This window comes from Hydra vulgaris, chromosome 07, assembly GCF_038396675.1.
Source record: "Hydra vulgaris chromosome 07, alternate assembly HydraT2T_AEP".
NCBI classification, from domain to species: Eukaryota; Metazoa; Cnidaria; class Hydrozoa; order Anthoathecata; family Hydridae; genus Hydra; species Hydra vulgaris.
The window spans coordinates 36,466,563-36,487,910 of NC_088926.1; the positions used below are offsets into that span (position 1 = coordinate 36,466,563).

At 27.9% G+C, this 21,348-nt stretch overlaps 1 protein-coding gene across 2 annotated transcripts in view; it reads left to right on the top strand.

Moving 5' to 3' along the window:
- LOC136082444 (protein YIPF1-like) overlaps positions 1–21,348 on the top strand; it is a 66,497-nt gene that overhangs the window by 5,264 nt on the left and 39,885 nt on the right. Inside the window, exons 3-7 of one of the 2 annotated variants that reach the window (XM_065801767.1) lie at positions 8,064–8,138; positions 9,342–9,370; positions 11,669–11,749; positions 18,813–18,897; positions 18,991–19,104. In XM_065801767.1, coding sequence (XP_065657839.1) covers positions 8,064–8,138; positions 9,342–9,370; positions 11,669–11,749; positions 18,813–18,897; positions 18,991–19,104 — 384 coding nt within the window. The remainder of the gene's footprint in view (positions 1–8,063; positions 8,139–9,341; positions 9,371–11,668; positions 11,750–18,812; positions 18,898–18,990; positions 19,105–21,348) is intronic. The other variant, XM_065801768.1, reaches the window with a different exon arrangement.

Here is a 21,348-nt window from a genome sequence, read left to right on the forward strand (position 1 = left end):
TTTTTTTCAGATTAAAAATATTGCTAAAATCTAATAGTTTTTAAAAACTTTTATTTAATTTTTTTTTCCATTAAAAGTATTTGATTCTTAATAGAACATTAATATTAATTTAATAGTTTTAAAAAACAGAACTTAATATATTTATTATAGCAGGAATTTTTAAGGGCTTGTGGGTAATAACTTGCTAGTAATTTTCAGGTTTATAATAACTCTAGGGTTATAACTTGCAGGTAATAACTTAATAACTTGAGCCTAGCAATTTCACATTAAATATTTTAATTGAATTTGACATTAGGTAGATTTCAAAGACAAACTCTTGATAAACTTTAAACATTTTTAGGTTCATTAAAATTCTTGTGGTATTAAAAGTTGGTAAAAAAAAATAATTCTTAAAAAACCCCCTAAAGTTTTAAGTATTTCCTTAGACAAAATGGTTAGATTTCAATATATGCATTTTATGAGTTTGAAGCAGGGATGTCCCAAATAGATCCCTGGACTTAAAAACCTTAAAAGGTATTTTCTTTACTGGTCCAGGAGCTCTGACAATGTAAAAAAGCTTAGTAACTACTTTTGGGGAAAAAATTAAGACTTTAAAGTTATTTTGAACAATAGATTTTTAAACCTGGAGTCCTTATAAATTATGGTAGTCATGACTCCAGGATTCCAGGCTAAAAACAATAGGTTCTAAGTCATTAAGTCTCATGATTTTTTTTCTTATTTCAGATCATTGTCCACAACATTTTTAGGTTTCCTGGACACCAGAGACCAAGAACAAATACAGATTTAAAGCTGGAGTCCATTTGGGACTTTGTATCCCTGCTTTAAAACATATTTCACTATGTTATAAAGACATGGTATATGATTCTGACACAGAGAAAATACATTTAGGCATTTCGTTGTTAAATTTCCATAACTACTCTTCCAATTTCAAAATTTCTATTTTTTTCCTAACATTACTGTTTTAAGGAGATTTTTTGAAACTACAATGTCAACTGCATGCTAAGTTATTAAAATGATCATTTATTATTATTATTTTTGCACCTACGCTTCATTACTTAGTTTAGCTTAAAGATATAATTTTATACTTTTTTGTTTTTTGACTAGGAAGATTAAAAATGCATATTACAAATATAAAAACTAAAAATAAAAAATAAGTACGTATTAATTAAGTAAAATATACTTATTTTATATTTTCTTTATAAAAAGTTGTTGAATAAAAACTTTTTGTAACTTTTTACTTGTTATTCATAAACAGTTTTTTTTTAACAGTATGATGAAAAATTATCTTGATTTTTATCACCTTAACTCCCTAATTGGGTAAAACTTGTGCAGAAGTCTATTCTGTTTTGCATGCAGTACACAACATTTCTCATTGAACTAATGTAATAAAAATGTTCTATCCATCTCATAGGGTTTAGCGCAAATGGTAAATCCTATGAGATAGGTAGAAAAAATTTGGTTATGTTGTTAATTCAGGTCTTGGGTCTTACTTACACAGACTTTTAACAGAAAATATCAAAAAATCTTCTTTTTATACTGTTTGATGAAAACCTAAATGATTTTTTCCATATTGTCTAAATCTTCAGTTTTGGAACAGCGATCAAAATTGTGTTGAATCCAGATACTCGAGTTTGTTGGATCCAGACTCTCAATTTTAATGCCACCCCACTGCAAAAAATTTACTTGAAAGTATGACTACAACTCTGGCAACAATTAATAGCATAAATCTGACACAACTGTATATGGAAGGCCCAAGTGTACTGTTTATTTCATGGTCTTATTGAAAAGCAGCATGACCAACAAGAGCTACATAAACTTTTTAACATTAAGAGTTGCAACCTTCATGTGCAACTCCTAATAATAAGGAGTTTATAACTCCATTTATAACTCCAAATTGCGATCTGGTTTTCAATCTGCTAAATGGACCATAGGAAAATAGATAAAAGCTTCATACAATCTTTCTTCATACAATCTATGATTCTCCTGCCAAAAGAGCTCATTATGTAATTTTCCCTATGAATTTAGCTCAACACACTTAGTCGAAGATCAAAAAAAGAGAGATGCTTAATTTGGGCAAATATTAAAAAAATGCAAAGTATTAGGAAGCTCTTCCTAAAAGTAAGCAACCGAAATGTAAAAGTTATGTAGTGTAAGTAAATATAAGATTAATTAACTTTCACTAAATTGAAGTTTTTTGGTTGCATTGCTAGTTTATTGCAGAAAATCAGACATTTCAGACATATGTCCTGATGATTACATTTCTCTTTAATGATTTGTTTTCAACTGCTAAAAACTTAATGAGTTTAATAGTCAAAAAAGATTTTTTAAGCAGCATTGTCAATGGGAGCTAACTTCTGCAATTTAATTTCACTAAAAAGGAGAATTCTCTACCGTTAAAATCGATGGCAATTGGATCTGCTTTAGAATATAACATGAAATAGAGGAGTGAGGATGTGTTGTCTAAAGATATGATTTATAGATTCATGAAAGGTTGTCAACTTATCATTGGAATTCTTCATTGAAATTCATTGAAATGAACTTGGGAAAAAAAGCCGATCTTCTTTAGCAGATGAAATCAGTACTTTTTAAAAATCTTTCCTGCTTGCTTGTCACAGTCAAGCATCAGTTTGGAAGGGCTTAAATATATAAATAGTAAAATCAGGGATTAAAGTAGAATAGAAAGTCAAGTGGAACGGTATTCAAAAGTTTAATTATGTGTTCAAAGGAATGAGGGATATTTAATGAAATTGGGGAATTGGGGATATTTAATGAAAATTATCCAGATTTTCAAATCGTCGAAATAAGACTTATAATTAGAAAAATCAGATATTTAGACATCTGGATTGGTAACCCTACACTATAGCAATTTGAAAATAGTTCTCTGCATGGTCCGTCCTCCCAATCAGCTGTTCGTTTACCTGCATTCCCCCATTCTTTTGAATACTCCTTTGGCTGGAGTTCTTTTAGTTGAGGACCTTCAATGCTGATAAACATCAATGATGTATGTCTTACTGACAATAGGCTTTATACATCTGTACAGATGATATTCATGATTGAAAAGCCCCTTTTATATTCTGCATTGCTCACATGTATGATCATTGATGAAGAAAACAGAAGTAGTCTTGGCATTCTGAGTCGCTCCGATGTTTGGAAAATATGATCACATGAAACGGATACAGGTTCTTGACCATTAAAATGATCCTTGCAGTCACAAAACTCTACTTTATTAAAGAAAAATCATATGCAGAAAATTGCATAAGGGTCAAATCATTATATTTCAACCAATGGTCTGTGGGTCACCATCTCAGGCCTTGTTACAAGAATTCGCTGCGAAACGAAAACGTGCAACGCATTTCAAAGTAACTCAACTCAGTAAATATATTTTGCATCGTTAGAAGTTATATTGCGTCACTAGCGTCTTTTCAAGTACTGCATTGTAATTAAAGTTATTATATTAAGGTGTTAAAAATCTTACAAACAGTTTCTTTTTTCTCACTATAACAAAAGTTACAAATAAAATCTAAGTTCCTATTTGAAAAATCATTTTTATTATTTTTTTCAAATATGAACTAAATTTTATTTAAAAAATTTTTTTTTTTCATAAAACGTAAAATAATATTTGTTTATTTTCTTATAATTTTACAGTTGGTTTGTGGTTATTTTATTAACTGTTAATAAATTTTTTCTTATTTATTTTGTGAACTCTTTTTAATAATGTTATTAAACAATAAAGAGTTTTTTTTTATTATTTATCAGTTACCTATAACATATTCATGATCATAATTTATTTTATTAAATTTTACGAACGTCATTGAACTTAACAATAAACAAAATATCTTATTGAAAAAATATTTACATCAAAAGAAATCGTGCATTTTTTAAACTATTATGACAAAAAATAATTTTTATATTTAAAAGGAATTTATATATTTAATTCCTTAAGATAAAACTTAAAACACTTTATTTATTTTTAACTAATTTTTAACAACAACAAAAAAATTATTAAACAAACTGTTTCTTTAACAAAAAATCTATTAGTTTACAATTGCGGTTAAATGCTTTTACTTGCGACTTTTTTTCTTCTGAATTAACGTCACGTTAAAAACATTAAAAGATAATTCAAATATTCTTAAAGTTAAAAGTTTTTGCGTAGCGCAAAACTGCTGAACGTATAGGCAAATCGCCTTTTCACAAGCAAAATGCGAGCTGCATAACGCTTATTAACAAGGCCTGCCATCTCTGATTTTCCTGATTTTTACATATTGTTATGTGCATTATGTAAATAGGTTAAATTTGAAATTTTAGACTTCCAAGTACAACAGTTCAGAAATTATAGCCTTAGAAACATGACACAGTGGGTCCCCTTGATTTATAAATAGTCAAAACAGACTACTTTAGAGCTGTATAACTTTTTTCTAACTCTCAATAAGTGTCTCATTTTTTCTAGAACTATTTTCTGGATAGTTCTCTTCTTAAAAAAGTGGTTTTTATTAACTTGTGTTAAATTAGAAAAAAATTATGACCTCCTCAACTTAAGAAAAAATCTTAAAATTGATATAATATGCCAAAATGAAACTAACTGTAGCATTATTCTATTCATCCACAAGTCTTTACAGATAATTTTTCTGATTAGCTACTACTGTCTGTAATAAATGGGCAAAATATAGGCACCTTGTTGCAGTTTAGAACGCAAATATATCTAAAAGCAAAATGTCCACTTGCCTAAAAAATCCAATTTTCAGCCATTTTGAGATGCTTGTGAATTTTTCTAACACTTTGTTTTGATCTAAGATTAACAGCATATTAGACCATTAGACCTAACTATCTGAAAATGCAAACATTACAAACTTGTCAAATCCACACCAAAAATAAAAGCATTTTTAAATAACTCTATTTTTTAATTATCAACGGTTGAATGTGATACCAGAAACCAGTGCCCCTCTAATCTTCCAACTGGCCTATGTGAAGGGTGCAACTAATTATAAGTCATTTTTTGATAAAAAAAAAGATATGGTTGGTTGTCCTCTCCTTGATCTAGTCTTTATAGTAGGTAGAGGCACAAATAAAGGGGGCAGTTTAGAGGACTTTATTGTGATTTAAATGAAGGTCTCTAAATAAGTTCAGATATTTAGGTACCTAATATCTAAATATCTAAATTAGTTTCAAAATGAAAATTTCTTTAAATTCTATTTTATTATAGGTATTAAGTGGTCTGTATGTTGTCTGGAATCCCCCCCCCCCCCCACTCACTATGGTGAGGGTGAGGGGTGGCATCAATCTAAAGGGGAAGGGGGGAATATTTGAGTTCTAAACTGCAACAAGGTGCCTATATTTTGCCCATTTATTACAGACAGTTGTGGCTAATCAGAAAACTTATCTGTAAAGACTTGTGGATGAATAGAATAATGCTACAGTTTCATTTTGGCATATTATATCAATTTAAAGATTTTTTCCAAAGTTGAGGAGGTCATAATTTTTTTCTAATTTAACACAAGTTAATAAAAACCACTTTTTTAAGAAGAGAACTATCCAGAAAATAATTCTAGAAAAAATGAGACACTTGTTGAAAGTGAGAAAAAAGTTAAACAGCTCTAAAGTAGTCTGTTTTGACCATTTGTAAATGGAGGGGACCCACTGTGTCATGTTTCTAAGGCTATAATTTCTGAACTGTTGTACTTGGAAGTCTGAAATTTCAAATTTAATCTATCTACACAACGCACATAACAATATGTAAAAATCAGGAAAATCAGAGATGGTGATCCACAAAATTTTCTTCAAATTGGTTGAAATATAATGATTTGACCCATAATCTTTTTAGAAGAGCTTCCAAATATTCTTGAGAAATTTGAATTTTATTTTGTTCATTTTAATATGGCCATAAATATGGTTTAAAGCATTGCACTTATTGCATAATGATACAATTTTCATCAACAGATTTAATGTGTGACTTAATAAATAAACATTTAATACAAAAAAAAGTTAGCAAAAAAGAATTGTAGCCGCGTCAATTAATGTCTTTAAGTTTAATTAATGCCATTAAAATACTTGAAACTGGTATTGCTGTAAAGCATTCTCTTTAAATCGTATTTTCCAATTGTTTTATTTTATTACAAGTTTTTTGGATCATCCGTAAATTATGCAACTTTAAATTTAAAAGTAAAACAAAAAGATCGCAAGTTTTCCCTCGTCTTAAACTAAACCAAAAATTAAAATAGCTGTTTAACTTCAATAAAAATCACCACGCAAAAGTGAAAATGATTTTCTACTTTTATATATGTATATTAGGCATTGCCTAGAAAAAGGACAATTGCATTAAAAAAAAATTCAAAAATGTGATGTGTTGGTGGAATGGTTGCAAAAAATATGTAGAGAAATCGAACAACTTTGTGATTTGTCAGCTAAGGCGTTCCCCTCTACTTTACCCCTTGAGTAAAATGCATAGTGAAAACATGAAAGAAAAGTCACTTGTCTTTTGTCAAACTATCAAGGATTCTATGGTATCTAACAAATTGCTTTTCAAGTAGAAATAAGCAATAAAATTATAAAGACTGTTTGTAATTCGTGTTGAATGATAAAAACTATCTAAAGAAAAAAGAAAAAGATGTGATAATGTTGTTGAATCACAAAATATCAGGACTTTAGGTGCAGAAAAAAGTATGTAAAATATATTTGAAAATGTTTGAGTGAAACATACTTCACTCAAAACTTTAAGCTAACGTAAAATAACTGTAAGCGAAAGTGTGAGAAACATGAAATAGAAATAAAGAAATTTGACAAGGCTTTGGATATAATGCATAAAAAAATAAAACAAGTCAATAAGAAATAACTGTATGTTTTTAACTTTTAATGTTTTAGATTTTTAACATAAGAAACATTTGACCATTTTACAGTATTACTCAGTGAGTTTTTATTATTTGCCTTTCTTGTTATTAGAAATAACTCGAAAGTTTTTATAGTTATTTAAAATATTTTAAATGTTGGTTGTTCTTTTGAGCTTCTATTTATATAATTATGACATTGAATGTCATAAACATAGGGAAGTCATTCTCTATGTTTATTATTAATTTTTACATTTATTTCAAAGACAATTTTGCTAATTTCAACTGTTTTTTAAAATGCTATGTGATTATACTAAGTATAGAAGGGAGGGAAGTAAAATAATGTGTTTAGATGTTAATTGCAAGTATATATCAGGACAGAAATATCAGGGAAAATTAAGTTAATTTTCATTTTAGAAAAATCTGGAAAAATCAGGGAGTTTTATTCCAGAGTTATAGTGGCAACCCTGTTTTTATTTGTTTGTTTATAACCAAGTTTTAAACATGTAAGACATACGCTAGTTTATTTAGATTCGCTATAAGTTTATTCGTTAAAAATTTAATGCATTATAAGTTAGTTAAAAAGTTCTAAAGAAATTCTTTATAATATAAACTGCTTGTTTTTCCTTCACCTAATTTATTTATTAATTATTATTATTACTGTTTCTTTTATAAATAAATACAATATCTAGGTATGTATAAAAATTTTCAAAAACCCACTAAAGATTTTATTAATTAAATTTTGGGTGCAGAAGTTGCAGCTTACGCGAATTCCCTAGATTTTTACTTTAGTATTGTAAAGTGACGTTAAAGCTAAAACTAAGAAAAATGATTTTGAAAAAATATAAAACTCAAAATGCATAATTTTTTTCACATAACAATATAAAAATAGTAACGACAAATATAAAGTTCTTTCTGTATTACACAATTTTTTAAATATTAAAGCTTAAATAGTTTAAAAAAACAATAAATTTGGTAATAATTGTTTAATTGATAAAATATAAATTTTTTATACAAAATTTGATCTTACTGTCAACCAATTCCCTTATGCTAATTTCATTCTGCTCCCAAATTTTATCTAATTTTGAAATTTTTTTTAACTTAAAACAAGTAAAAAAACTACAAATATCTATATATAACTAATGTTGCTATCAAACACATCAATTACTTTTATTTGTAAAATTTTTGCTTTTTCTTCTAATATTTTTCTGTTTTTAAATAATATTTTTTTATAATCTTTTGCAGAGTTTCCACATCCTGTAGATATTCTTTCAGAGACAGAAAGAGGAGAAATAAAATCTACTACTTTGGAAGATTCAGGTTTTACATACATATAATTGAAATGACATAATTATAGTAATTATGACATAATTATAGTAATTACAAATGAGTATAATCTTTTTGAAAAACATTTACTTTGTTAGTTTATTGTGAACAGTATTATCAGATTTAATAAAAATAACTACAATAAAAAAAAAATCATTAAAAAAGTAAAAATTTAAATATCAAACTTTTAACAAAATTTTTTCTAGTTTTAGAAAAATATTTCTTTCCTGTAACCACAACTAAAAGTAGAATTAAAATGAAAAAAAAAAACATTGCAAAACAAAGTTTTTTTTTTGTGTGTGAAAGTTAGTGTGAAAGTTAAAGTAAGATTTGCAGTTCCATGATTGTTATACATTATATCTATTAGAGATCTCTAATACAGATCTATTATAATAATAAAAAAAAATTTAGAAAAAAAAATTTAAATTTTAGAGTTTTTATGAGAGAATCATAAGTTTAAAATCAAAATTGAAAATAAAATAACTTGATTTTATGTTCAGGTAAAATAAAATACCTATAAAATATTTAAGTTACAGACAATTTTAAGTTTTTTTATTTAAACTGTTTATGTATGGAAATAAACAGCAAATATATACAATAATATATAGTATTTATGTTAGACATTTTATCCCAGTCTCAGTCAATATTATTGTTTAGTCAGGGCCAAATCATCATTTCATCATAAAATACTGACTCATTCTTTAAAAACTATGATTCATTAACCTAGCTTCAAATTTAGACCTGGCCCTGGATTTATTTTATTAACCCTGGCCTCTACCATGGTTAAAATCAAACCCTGGTTGGTTACTTACCCCCACACCTAATAGTATCAACTATTGATGCATAGTTCCAAAAAAGACATTTGATTTGAAACTCACAAAATGATAATTCTTCCTGATTTTTTTGTTCAGGAGCTCCAAAAATGTAAAGAGGCTTATGAGCTACTTTTGGGAATATAGTTAAGACTTTTAGGCTAAAGGAACAATCAAACAATCAAAAATCAATAAGTACCAAATCATTAAGTTTTGTAAATTTTTTGCGACTCCGCATCCCTGGTATCAAATTTACACCCATTTTACTCTATATTTTCTATTTGTTATTAAGAAGAAAAAAAGTTTTTATTTGGAAGAAGCTTAAAACTTTTTATTTCAAATAAAATTTATAAAAATTAATTTTCAAATTTTATTTTTATTTTAGATGACGATGAAAGGAACGATAAAAAAGAAGTACTTTTTATTGTTTTAAGTTTTCATTTGATTTTTTAAAATTATTCTTGATTATTCAAGTTTTGTTTCATCATTATTACATCAAATGTAATAATGATGAAAAAATATAATTATTGGAAATTAAAAATGTGTTTTTACAATTCTTCTGATATTTTTGATTTGCTCTTTTTGTTTTAGTCATAATTTTTCAAAAATTACTGGTTAAAAATAGCGACCAATCAATAGTGACCAATCAGAAATAGTGACCAATCAGAGGATTGATTGGCTACAGTTGGAGTAAAATAAAACTGGAACCATTAAAATGAATTTAAAAACCTTTTCTTATAATGAGAAATTGAACTTTTCCTATTTCATTATAAGAAAAAACCTTTTCTTATAATGAAATAGGAATAGTAGAAATATTCAGTTTTAAGAAAAAGTTTGAAAAATATTTTTTAAAGTACATAATAAAAGTAAAATTAATCAACATTCAGACAAAATTAATCAACATCCAGAACTTGTATGCACCATTGTTTGATTTATTAATTATGCTATAAAAGGGGGTTAAAAATAAAAGACTGAAAAAGGTTTCAAAAAAATAGATATAAAGTTAAATATTAAAAAATATTAAATATTAGATTGAAAATCTTATACCTAATGTTTTTATATTAATATATAAGACTTTCCTTTTTTCATTTTCTTAAACTCATGTATCCTCAAAAATAGTCTCCTCCTTATATATACTTGATTAAATATAAACTAGTTTCTAATATGTTCTTAACTGCATGATTGCTTCTTCTTTATACTAAAATATAAACTTGGACCTTGTATATAATTAAATGTAAACTTGCTCCTACTTAAGTGTAAACATACTCCTCAGGTATATGCTAGTGTAAACTTGGTTTTCATGTCCTTTATTGTTGTCTTGCTCCTCATAATATTTTCATAATAGCTCCTCATAAATTGCCTAGTTAAACAGAAGTATATTTATTTTGAGTATTTATTAGTTTCAATATTAAATTTTTTCTAACAGTCTGTTATTTCTAATTCATAGCTTATCCAAAAATATAAATAGTTCATAACTTATACATAAACATACATAGTTCATAACTTATCCAAAAACATACATAGTTCATAACTTATCCAAAAACATACATAGTTTATAACTTATCCAAAAACATACATAGTTTATAACTTATCCAAAAACATACATAGTTCATAACTTGTCCAAAAACATACATAGTTCATAACTTATCCAAAAACATACATAGTTCATAAATATACAAAAACATATATAGTTCATAACTTATACAAGAAAAATTCATAACTAAATTAAGTTATTATTTAATTTCTAAATATTAAATTATTAAGTTCAAATAACTAAGCAGCATTTATTCTGATGGCCATAGATCTATGTGATGCCTATGTTATGTATTGCCTGTGTTATGTAATGCCTATGTTATGTAATGCCTATGTTATGTGATGCCTGTGTTATGTGGTAGGTCTATGTTATGTGATGCTTATGTTATGTGATGTCCAAGTTATGTGATGGCATTTTTTTATGATTGGTTAAGCAACATTTCAATTACTAAGCATAGCAACTATTTTCCATTATAATATATATAAATTGCATTACAAGTCTGTACTATTTAATCTGTGCTATTGCAGAAGGGTAAAAGTTAAAAATGACCAAAGGGTAAAAATTCGAAGTTAGCAAACATTAATATGTCAAACACAAAGTTGAATTTACAATGGCAGTACTGCCTTTTTCTAATTTTGAAAAACATTGATCAGGGTAGTACCAATTTAGTATCCACTCAAGGGATGGTTAAAATGTCATTAACTTGTCCTTGTGCATAAATAGCAACTATTCAATCAGTGTAATTGTTTAAATCATGACTTTAAATAATTTAATTTCCAATGTCTTGTTCGGCCTTTTTTTTTTTTTTTTTTTTCTTTGAAGCAATTAATAGAGTTGTAAAAACAAGTATTTTTTTTTCTTAATAAATTTATGTAAATTGTTGTAAATTTTTTTTTTAAATAATTTAAAAGAAAATTTTGTAATTCTTTTAAATGGTCTTGTAAAAATATCACATTAAGTATACACAAAATTCACATAAAATAGTTGTTTGAGTTCATGTAAAATGCTCACATAACTATTATGTAAAAATTTGTTTATTTGTGTTTTACTATGTAAAAAATGTTTTAAACATTGCTATGTTTAATATTCAATTATAACAATAACAATTATAACAATAAAATTCTTACTTTTTTTTACTTATTTTTATTTATTATTTTATATTTACTTCTTTTCTTCAGTTGCTTAAAGGAACAAAGAAGGAACCATCATTTTGGACGTTTGAATACTACCAAGCCTTTTTCGATGTTGATACATATCAAGTAATTTTTTTTTTATTATGCACATCTATTATACGCTTGTTATGCTAGTCGCTTTTCATTGGAATATTGCTTCTTAAGTTAAATTACATAATTTAATAACTTGTAAAATATTGTCTGGGTATAAATCATGTTGATAATCTAATAGTTCATATTGTTAACAATTGAGCTTGTAAGTGCAGCTTGTTAGAGTTTTGGTTTGGAACCAAGAGGTCTGAGGTTTGATGCCTGCTCAATAAACAAAATTGGTAAGGAAGGAGGCATGAACTTCCTAGTTAAATGCTTATGCGGTGCTCTATGATAAAACCGTAAGGACTTCTGGGAGCAGCCTTATAACAAAAAAAAAGAAAAAAGAAAAAGCTTGCTGGTTGCCAAATGTGTTTAAACATTGTGAATGTTATTTTCATATCCATTGGTAACATGGTTACCATGGTCATCATTAGTTTGTACCATTTTTACCCAATTATGCGTCAGATTTATATTTTGCATTAGTAAAATAATTTATGAAATCTATATAATAATAACAAAAATAATAATAATGTTAATATTGTTGTCAAGATTTAATGTCGTTGATGCTTTAATGTTAAATTAATGCTTTTAATGATTTAAGATTAAGTCTTTGAATACTTTTTAGGTTAGTAGCAAGTTCATTTTCTCTGAGAAAATTTCAAACAGCTTTTAAATTAATGTTTAATGAATTTTATAAATTCATAAAGTTTTTATGTGTAAAAGAAATTTCGGTTAGTGTTGTAGACCTGATTATGGCTAATGCATGTTGTATGCTAATAGTAAGGTTTTATTTCTATATCCAAGATATAGAGTAACATAATCGTATATAGTATGCATAATATAAATAATTTGGACAAATAAATAATAGTTATTATATTGTTTTAAAAATGATGACTAAATTTTAGGAAATACTTTAAGATGGATTTTTAATTTTACTCTTGAATTTGTTAACTGTTTATGTTAATAGTTATGATATATTATGTTAGTATATTGTAATAATAGTTTACTGCTTGATTTGTGAAGAAATGTTCAAGAATTTCATCTATTGAATTAATCTTCAATTGATTTGATTCTTTTTCATATTTGATTGATTTGATTTTTTTTAAAGTGGATGGTTCAGACAACAATGATGCAACAAACCTAGTAGGAGTTTTATATTTAAAAGCCATAATACCTATTTTTATCCTTGTAAAAGAGTCGTTCAGGAGAGCTTCAAAAGTCAATTTTAAATTGTCTGATATTAAAACTACCATTTTTATGGTTTGTTGTTGATAATGATTATTCAAAAAGTTATTAATAATTATTTAATTTGGTCGATGATCTTACACAAGATTGAAGTTACATTGATATTTTTTATTTACATAAATATTTTTATAAATAAGTTAGAGATTTTGATTATAGTTATAAATATTTTGACTGGTATAATGATTAAAGTTTAAGATGATTTAATTTTTTTGAATATATACATAACACAAATAGTTCAAAAACAATAATATAAACACTAGGAATCACAACAATCTTCCCATCTATATAGAAAAGACAACTAGTTTCATCAATTTAGTATTAAGTCTTTAAATTTTACAGAAACTTTGCAAGTTCTTGTAGAACGTCGCAAAAAGTAAGTAGATGGCTCATTTATTGGTTTATTTACTTCAACACTTATTTAAGATGTAATTTTCGGTGATGGGCTTTTATTTACATTAAATACTTCCACAATTACATCATGAGATTCAATAATTCTATTCTCGTTGATATTTACATAATCATGAGATTCAATAATTCTATTCTCTGTGATATTATAAGACTTTTCTTGTGGGGCAGAATATAGTGCAAGATCTTGAAGTAAAACAGTTGGTTCTTGTCCATCCAGGTAACGAATATTAGCATATGTTGGGTTCACATCCACTAATTCGACTTTATTAACAAGATTATCGTTTTTGTTTGTTCGCACAAAACGTCTAAGAAAAATGGAACCAGGAGTTAACCATGAGGTTAACTCCTGGTTCCATTTTTCAAGTTCCACATGATGAACGCCAAGGGAAACTGAATAATCTCTCATGGAGTGTACAATTAGTTGCAGTTGATAATAATGAACAGAGTGAGTGAAGGGCATTGGATAGAACAATTTCCCAATTTCTAACATCTAGGTTGTGGGTTTTTAGTGCCAAACAAATATTTCTCCATATCAAACCATTATATCTCTCAACTTGTTAATTACTGAAAGGATGATATGGAGTAGAATTACTTGTTGCAATTTCTTTTTGAGTCAGGTAAGATTTTAGTCCATTAGATATGAACGATGAGCCCCTTTCAGAATGAATCTAAGTTGTAAAACCACAAAAAGAGAATACTTGGTCTAAACATTTCACAACGGTTGTTAACATGGGGTAGCAAATGGATACCGAGAATATTCATCAATAACTGTAAATAAATACTTATTTCTAGAATTAGATGGCAAAGGTCCTTTAAAATCTATACTTAGACAATCCATTTGATGTATTGATTTGATTAACTCACTGACATTTGCAGATTGATAAAACTTTGGTTTTAATTTTGAACAAATATGGCAGTTATAACAAATTTTCTTTACCTCTTCCATGGAAAAAAGTAAGTTCTTAGATTTAACAAAGTGAAGCATGCGAGTGACTCCTGGATGACATAAACTGTTATGTATATCACTTAGGTTTGTTTGAGGTTGAATTGTGGCACAAAAAGCACATTATCACTTCCAGAACGATACGATATAGTATAGCTAAACACTGCTAACTCCATCCTCCAGCACTGAATCTTACTATTTTTAATCTTTGTTTTCTTTTGGTTATCAAACATAAAAGCTACAGAACGCTGTTCAGTGATTAACTGGAATTGATTTCATAACAATAAATGTCGCCATTTTCAAACAGCTTCAATAGTAGCCACTGCTTCTTTTTCTACTGCTGGGTAATTAATTTTACTTTTGTTTAATGTCCGAGACATGAAAGCAACTGGACGACCATTTTGATTCAAGATAGCCGATACAGCTATATCTGATGCATCACATTCAACAACAAAAGGTAAGCTCTCATTAATAGAACTCAAAGTGGCAGAGTGAAGTTCCCTTTTAAGTAATTGAAATGCTTCAAATACTTCACTATCGATTGGGAATGATTTAACATTAATTAAAGGTCGAACTTTATTAGCAAAAAAAGGGATCCACTTTAAGTAATAAGAGAACATACCCAAAGTTTGGCGAAGTGATAAAACATCAGAAGGAGGAGGTAGTAAATCTAAAGGACATAATCGTTCAGTATCTGGTTTTATATTGTTATGAATAATGCAATAACCAAGAATATTTATCGAAGGAACTGAAATGACAGATTTTGATTCATTTAATGTTAAGCCCCAACGTTGTGGCACTTTCAAACTGTAGACAATTTTCATCATGATGTACCTGATCATAGCCACCAATGGTTATATTGTCAAGGTACGGAAAAGTGTCATGTAACTTTTCTTCTTCAACAAATTTGTCCATAGATCTTTGGAACATAGACACACCATTAGTAACTTGGAATGAAATCCTGCAAAATTGGAACAATTTACCATTTGCCTCAAATGCTGTATACTTTTTATCTGAATTTTTTTTAGGAATTTGGTGGTAAGCACTTTTTAAGTCAAAGGTAGAGAATACCTTGTATTTTGCAAGTTCATTTATCATATCATTTATTCTGGGAAAAGGACATGCATCTAATTCAGTGTAAAGGTTAACTGTTTGAGAGTAATCAATGCAGAGTCTTTTTTTGTTTGATTTAGTAAGATCCTTTACAACCACTACTTGGGCTCTCCATGGTGAGAGTGAGAAGCATGGCTCAATTATACCATCTGATAATAGCTGTGATATTTCACTTTCAATAAAATTTTGGTCATCTTTATTAAATCTCCTTGATTTGGTAGCTATTGGCTGCATTTTGTCTGAAATACTCATAAACAAGGAAGGTATTTTTATTTTAGCCATTTGCAGTGCATATAGGTTATTTTTCCTCTTGACTTTGAAGTCTTCTTTTTCTCCACCAAATGGAAAAATAAGATTTTTGTGTTGCTTTTGGAAGTCATAGCCAAGTATGATATCGCTACAAAGATTTTCCAAGACACCAAATCAAACATTACTATACAGTAAACCATTTAGTTCGAGGTTAGCTGAACAACAACCCACTAATCCAGATTCCATTGTTGTAAGGGCCACATAAATTTTTCTTTTACTGGGTAACGTTTTTAATTTCAAATTATCAATAATTTTTTTGCTTATAAAATTATCTGAACTACAAGAATCAATTAGTGCTGTTAATGATTCATCATTAATTTTGACAACAACAGATGCATGAGAAAGGCTCTCAGGACAACCACTTGAAACAGTAGACAAACTTGGTTTATGCACTGCAGCAGTAACACTGTGGGTCTTATTAATTAACTGGCCAAGACAAACTTTGGAGAAATGTCCTTTTTTCCACATTTAAAACATGTAACATTTTGAGCCGGACAATTTTTCCGAGCAGAGGTTCAATTTAGTTGATTGTGAGATTGATTACATTGAAGAGTGTGATTGGAATCACACTCTTCAATGTAATCATAAACATTGGATGATACAAAATTAATGATGGAGCGAAATTTATCTGGAGCATCCTCTCCACAATCCCCAATGAAATTCTCAAATGTTCGTTTCCGATGCTTCCATTCTTTCGAAGCAGTAGGAATCACAACATAGTTACCATAATTTATATCGGTAATTGGGTCAAATCATTATATTTCAACCAATTTAAAGAAAATTTTGTGGGGCACCATCTCTGATTTTCCTGATTTTTACATATTATTATGTGCATCATGTAGATAGGTTAAATTTGAAATTTCAGACTTCCAAGTACAACAGTTCAGAAATTATAGCCTTACAATAATGGCACAGTGGCCCCCCTCCATTTACAAATGGTCAGTTTGATAGTTCTCTCTTTAAAAAAGTGGTTTTTATTAACTTGTGTTAAATTAGAAAAAGTTTATGACCTCAACTTTGGAAAAAATCTTTAAATTGCTAAAATATACCAAAATGAAACTAACTGTAGCATTATTCTATTCATCCACAAGTCTTTACAGATAGGTTTTCTGATTAGCTACTATTGTCTGCAATAAACAGGAAAAATATAGGCAGCTTGTTGCAGTTTAGAACTTAAACATATCTAAAAGCAAAATGTACACTAGCCTAAAAAGTCCAGTTTTCAGCCATTTTGAGATGCTTGTAAATTTTTCTAACACTTTGTTTTGATCTAAGATTAACAGCATATAAGGCCATTAGACCCAACTATCTGAAAATGTAAACATTATAAACTTGTCAAATCCACACCAAAAATGCCAGCATTTTTAAATTACCCTATTTTTCAATCATCAACAGTTGTATGCGTTACTAGAAACCAGTGCCCCTCTAATCTGCCAACTGGCCTATGTAAAGGGTGCAACTAATTATAAGTCATTTCTTGATAAACGAAAAGATATGATTGGTTGTCCTCTCCTTGATCTGGTCTTAATAGTAGATAGGGGCACAAATAAAGGAGGCAGTAACTTTTTAGAGACCTTCATTATGGTTCAAATAAAGGTCTCTAAATTAATTTAGATATTTAGGTACCTAATATCTAAATATCTAAATTAATTTCAAAATGAAACCATAGTTTCTTTAAATTCTATTTTATTATAGGTAATTAGTGATGTTTATGTGGTCTGGACCCCTCCCCCCCCCCTCACTACGGTGAGGAGGAGGGGGTTTGGGGTGGCACCAATCAAATTCAACTAACTTTTAGTAATTTGATTAACTTTTGTTAAGTCCCTTTTAAGACCATTACATTGTATATTTGCTGGAAAATCTCGCACACATTTTTGATAGTTACTATGAAAATTTGAATCTTATGGTAAAAGCAAGAAAAAATGCAATAAAGATCTAATGGCCTTAAATGTAAATTCATTAGATGTATAGAATTCATTTTATGTATGTTTCATACTAGAAAATGAATGCTTATATCTTTTTAAGTTGGTTGCCCTTCGTCCCTCTTTGATTGTGCCACCCCAAACTCCCTCCCCCTCACCTTAGTAAGTGGGGGGGGGGGGGGAGTCCAGACCACATAAACACCACTAATTACCTATGATAAAATAGAATTTAAAGAAATAATGGTTTCATTTTGAAATTAATTTAGATATTTAGATATTAGGTACCTAAATATCTAAATTAATTTAGAGACCTTTATTTGAACCATAATGAAGGTCTCTAAAAAGTTACTGCCTCCTTTATTTGTGCCCCTATCTACTATTAAGACCAGATCAAGGAGAGGACAACCAATCATATCTTTTCGTTTATCAAGAACTGACTTATAATTAGTTGCACCCTTTACATAGGCTAGTTGGCAGATTAGAGGGGCACTGGTTTCTGTAAAGACTTGTGGATGAATAGAATAATGCTACAGTTAGTTTCATTTTGGCATATTTTAGCAATTTTAAGATTTTTTCCAAAGTTGAGGAGGTCATAAACTTTTTCTAATTTAACACAAGTTAATAAAAACCACTTTTTTAAAGAGAGAACTATCCAGAAAATAGTTCTAGAAAAAATGAGATACTTGTTGAAAGTGAGAAAAAAAGTTATACAGCTTTAAAGTTGTCTGTTTTGACCATTTGTAAATTGAGGGGGGCCACTGTGTCATTATTTTAAGGCTATAATTTCTGAACCGTTGTACTTGGAAGTCTGAAATTTCAAATTTAACCTATCTACATGATGCACATAACAATATGTAAAAATCAGGAAAATCAGAGATGGTGCTCCACAAAATTTTCTTTAAATTGGTTGAAAAATAATGATTTGACCCAATTATAACTTCAAAAAATATAATTTTACAAAAAAACACCTACTTTTCAAATAAAAATAAATGTTATACAACTGTTGGACAGTTTCATTTAATAGGTTTTTATTCTCTTTAAAATATAATAAAATATTTTATTTAAAGAAAGGAATTTAGAAATAATTTTAAAAAATTAAGTACTTTATTATTATTAGGTATTGACTCGAATTCTTCACTCTGTGATACCTAGCTATCAAAATTATTTATTGACAAAAATTAGGCCTAATCCAGACTTATACGGTAAGATGAGATTTTTTTCATTTTTTTTTCAGACTTGAACTTCGTTTGAACTTTTTAAGGATCTTTTTTTAAACTTTTATTTTATTTTTGTAGGACCTTTTTGGATATGTTCAACATTGGTATTTACTATTGCCATTTGTGGAAATTTATCAAGTTTTTTTGCTGCTGAAGGAAGTCTTATACATTTTAAATCAGATTTTCAATTAGGTAACTTTCTAGACAAGTTGTAGTTGCATTTATTTTTATATTATATACTTTTAGTATTCATCAGCACAAGGAACATATTTTTCAAAATTTAGTAGTTTATAGCACCTACTTTATTTGATCATTTAACAAAAAAAGTTTTAAAATAAAAAATAAACATTTCACAATACATTATAGATTGTTATTTAAAAACTCTTTAAAATAAATTATGTCACTGTGTATTAGAATTGTTTTCTTAAATAAGTTTTCTATCACTAGTTAAAAGTGCTACTAGGGTGCAAGGGTGTTATTATGCAGGTTTGCTACTAAGCAATTAGGTTTTCTATCACTAATTAAAAGCGCGACTAGGGTGTAATTGTGTAATTATGCAAGAATATTATTATGCAGGTTTTATAATATTTGTAATATGTGTTCATAATATTTATAATTGTTACAAAATACTCAAACAAGTTTATTATTGTAATATATAATATTTAATTGCTTATAGGGTCATTCCATGCCAAGTGGTGCAAATTTTAATGAGGTCCCTCATGGACCATCTCAGATTTTATTGAAATTTTTTGATTTTGTACATATATATGTTAAAAGCATGTTTTGAAAATTTTAGATCAATATCTAATATGGTTCTTGAGAAAACGCTATTTAAGTAGTGGGCTATTTTGCATAAAATTTCACTCTACAAGAAAAAAGGGTTTTTTCATCATTTTTAACAGCCAATAACTTTTGAACAAGTTAGTTTTATACTTCAATTATTATAAGATAGCAAGTGTGCTGTGGATACTTTGAAAAAAGAAAAAAATATTATTTCTGGCATCTTAACTTTTTCCATAATGGCGGGCTAAAGTTGATTTTTTTGTTTTAAGAATAAGTTTTTTTGTGATTTTAAAGACCTTAATCTTAAAAACTAGTTACAAAGTTAATACAAATCAAATTGCCTGCTGATCTACATGTGGTGGATAAATATTTTTAAAAAAATCAGTTGATTAAAGAGCTGCATTCAAAAGTTATAGGTCTCCAAAATTAGTCAGATCGAGATTTTTGTAAAATTGATCTGTGATGCAAAGCATCTGTTACCTAAGATGGCACTTTTTTTTTTTTATAAAATTTTTTATACGCATCAATTAAAGAGTGTTAATTAATAAAAACCAAAAAAATTAATGGGCGCTTATTTATAACCCCCAAAAGGTAGTCTCTAAAAGTCAGGTAAATTTTCCATAAAAAATTATTACTTTTTAAAAGTTTAGTCGTTGTTTCATTTAATTCTATATTACTAGTATGTCAATCTAAAAAGTACTAATAAAACCAAATAAATTGTTGTATTTTAGAACTAATTAATAATAAGTAATATGCCTGAGCTTTCTACTTGCTATATTGATAAAACATTAAATGAACAGTGCTATCTATCTAATAAAAGTAAACGCTACCAAGAACTGTCTAAACTAAACCAAGAGCTTTTTTCTTTGAGAAGCAAAATAAATCCCATAGATTTTATTTGTAGCTATCACGAGAAAGTTTACTTGTCGAGGTATGAGAATGAACATCGCAGGTATTGTTGTAATCCGTTGAACAAGCACGCAAAAAATGTGAAAAGTAAGTTTCAATATTTAATATCTTAATTTAATAAAAAAACCTTAATAACACTAAATAAATAAATAAAAAAATATTTAATAATTATTTCCGTTATTTTTTTGATTCTCTTAGAGTTATCAGTCTTTCATATGCCAAAGATTTTGGTTTAATACCTGGTCAAAAAATTAATACAAACATAATACAAAAGAAAATGAACTCCAAGAAAAAGAAATTTATGTTGACAACCATACATTAAAAGAAGATCTTAATTCAAGTATTGCAAGTTTTGGATGCTCACCTCTAAAACTTGTTTCAAAAAAAGATAGAGTTGCATATGGAAAGCGTAAAATTGATAGCGTAAGAGCTCATACACAAAAGGCTGTTGCCAATGTGCTAGGTTTAGAAATAGCTGCACTTTGTGGAATTGAATCACCCTCAAAAAAATGTTTGAAAAAAACAAACACAGATTTAGACAATATTATGACTCAAATTAAGTTAAAATTTGAAAAAACATTGTCAAATTCTGAAAAAATCACACTTCTTACACTCACTCCAGACAGTTGGTCAATAGAGAAAATTCAGAAGTTTTTTTTTACTTCAAAAAGATCTGTAGTACAAGCCAGAAAATTAAGTAAAAAAAGTGGAATACTATCAAAACCTTCTCCAAAATCGGGTAGA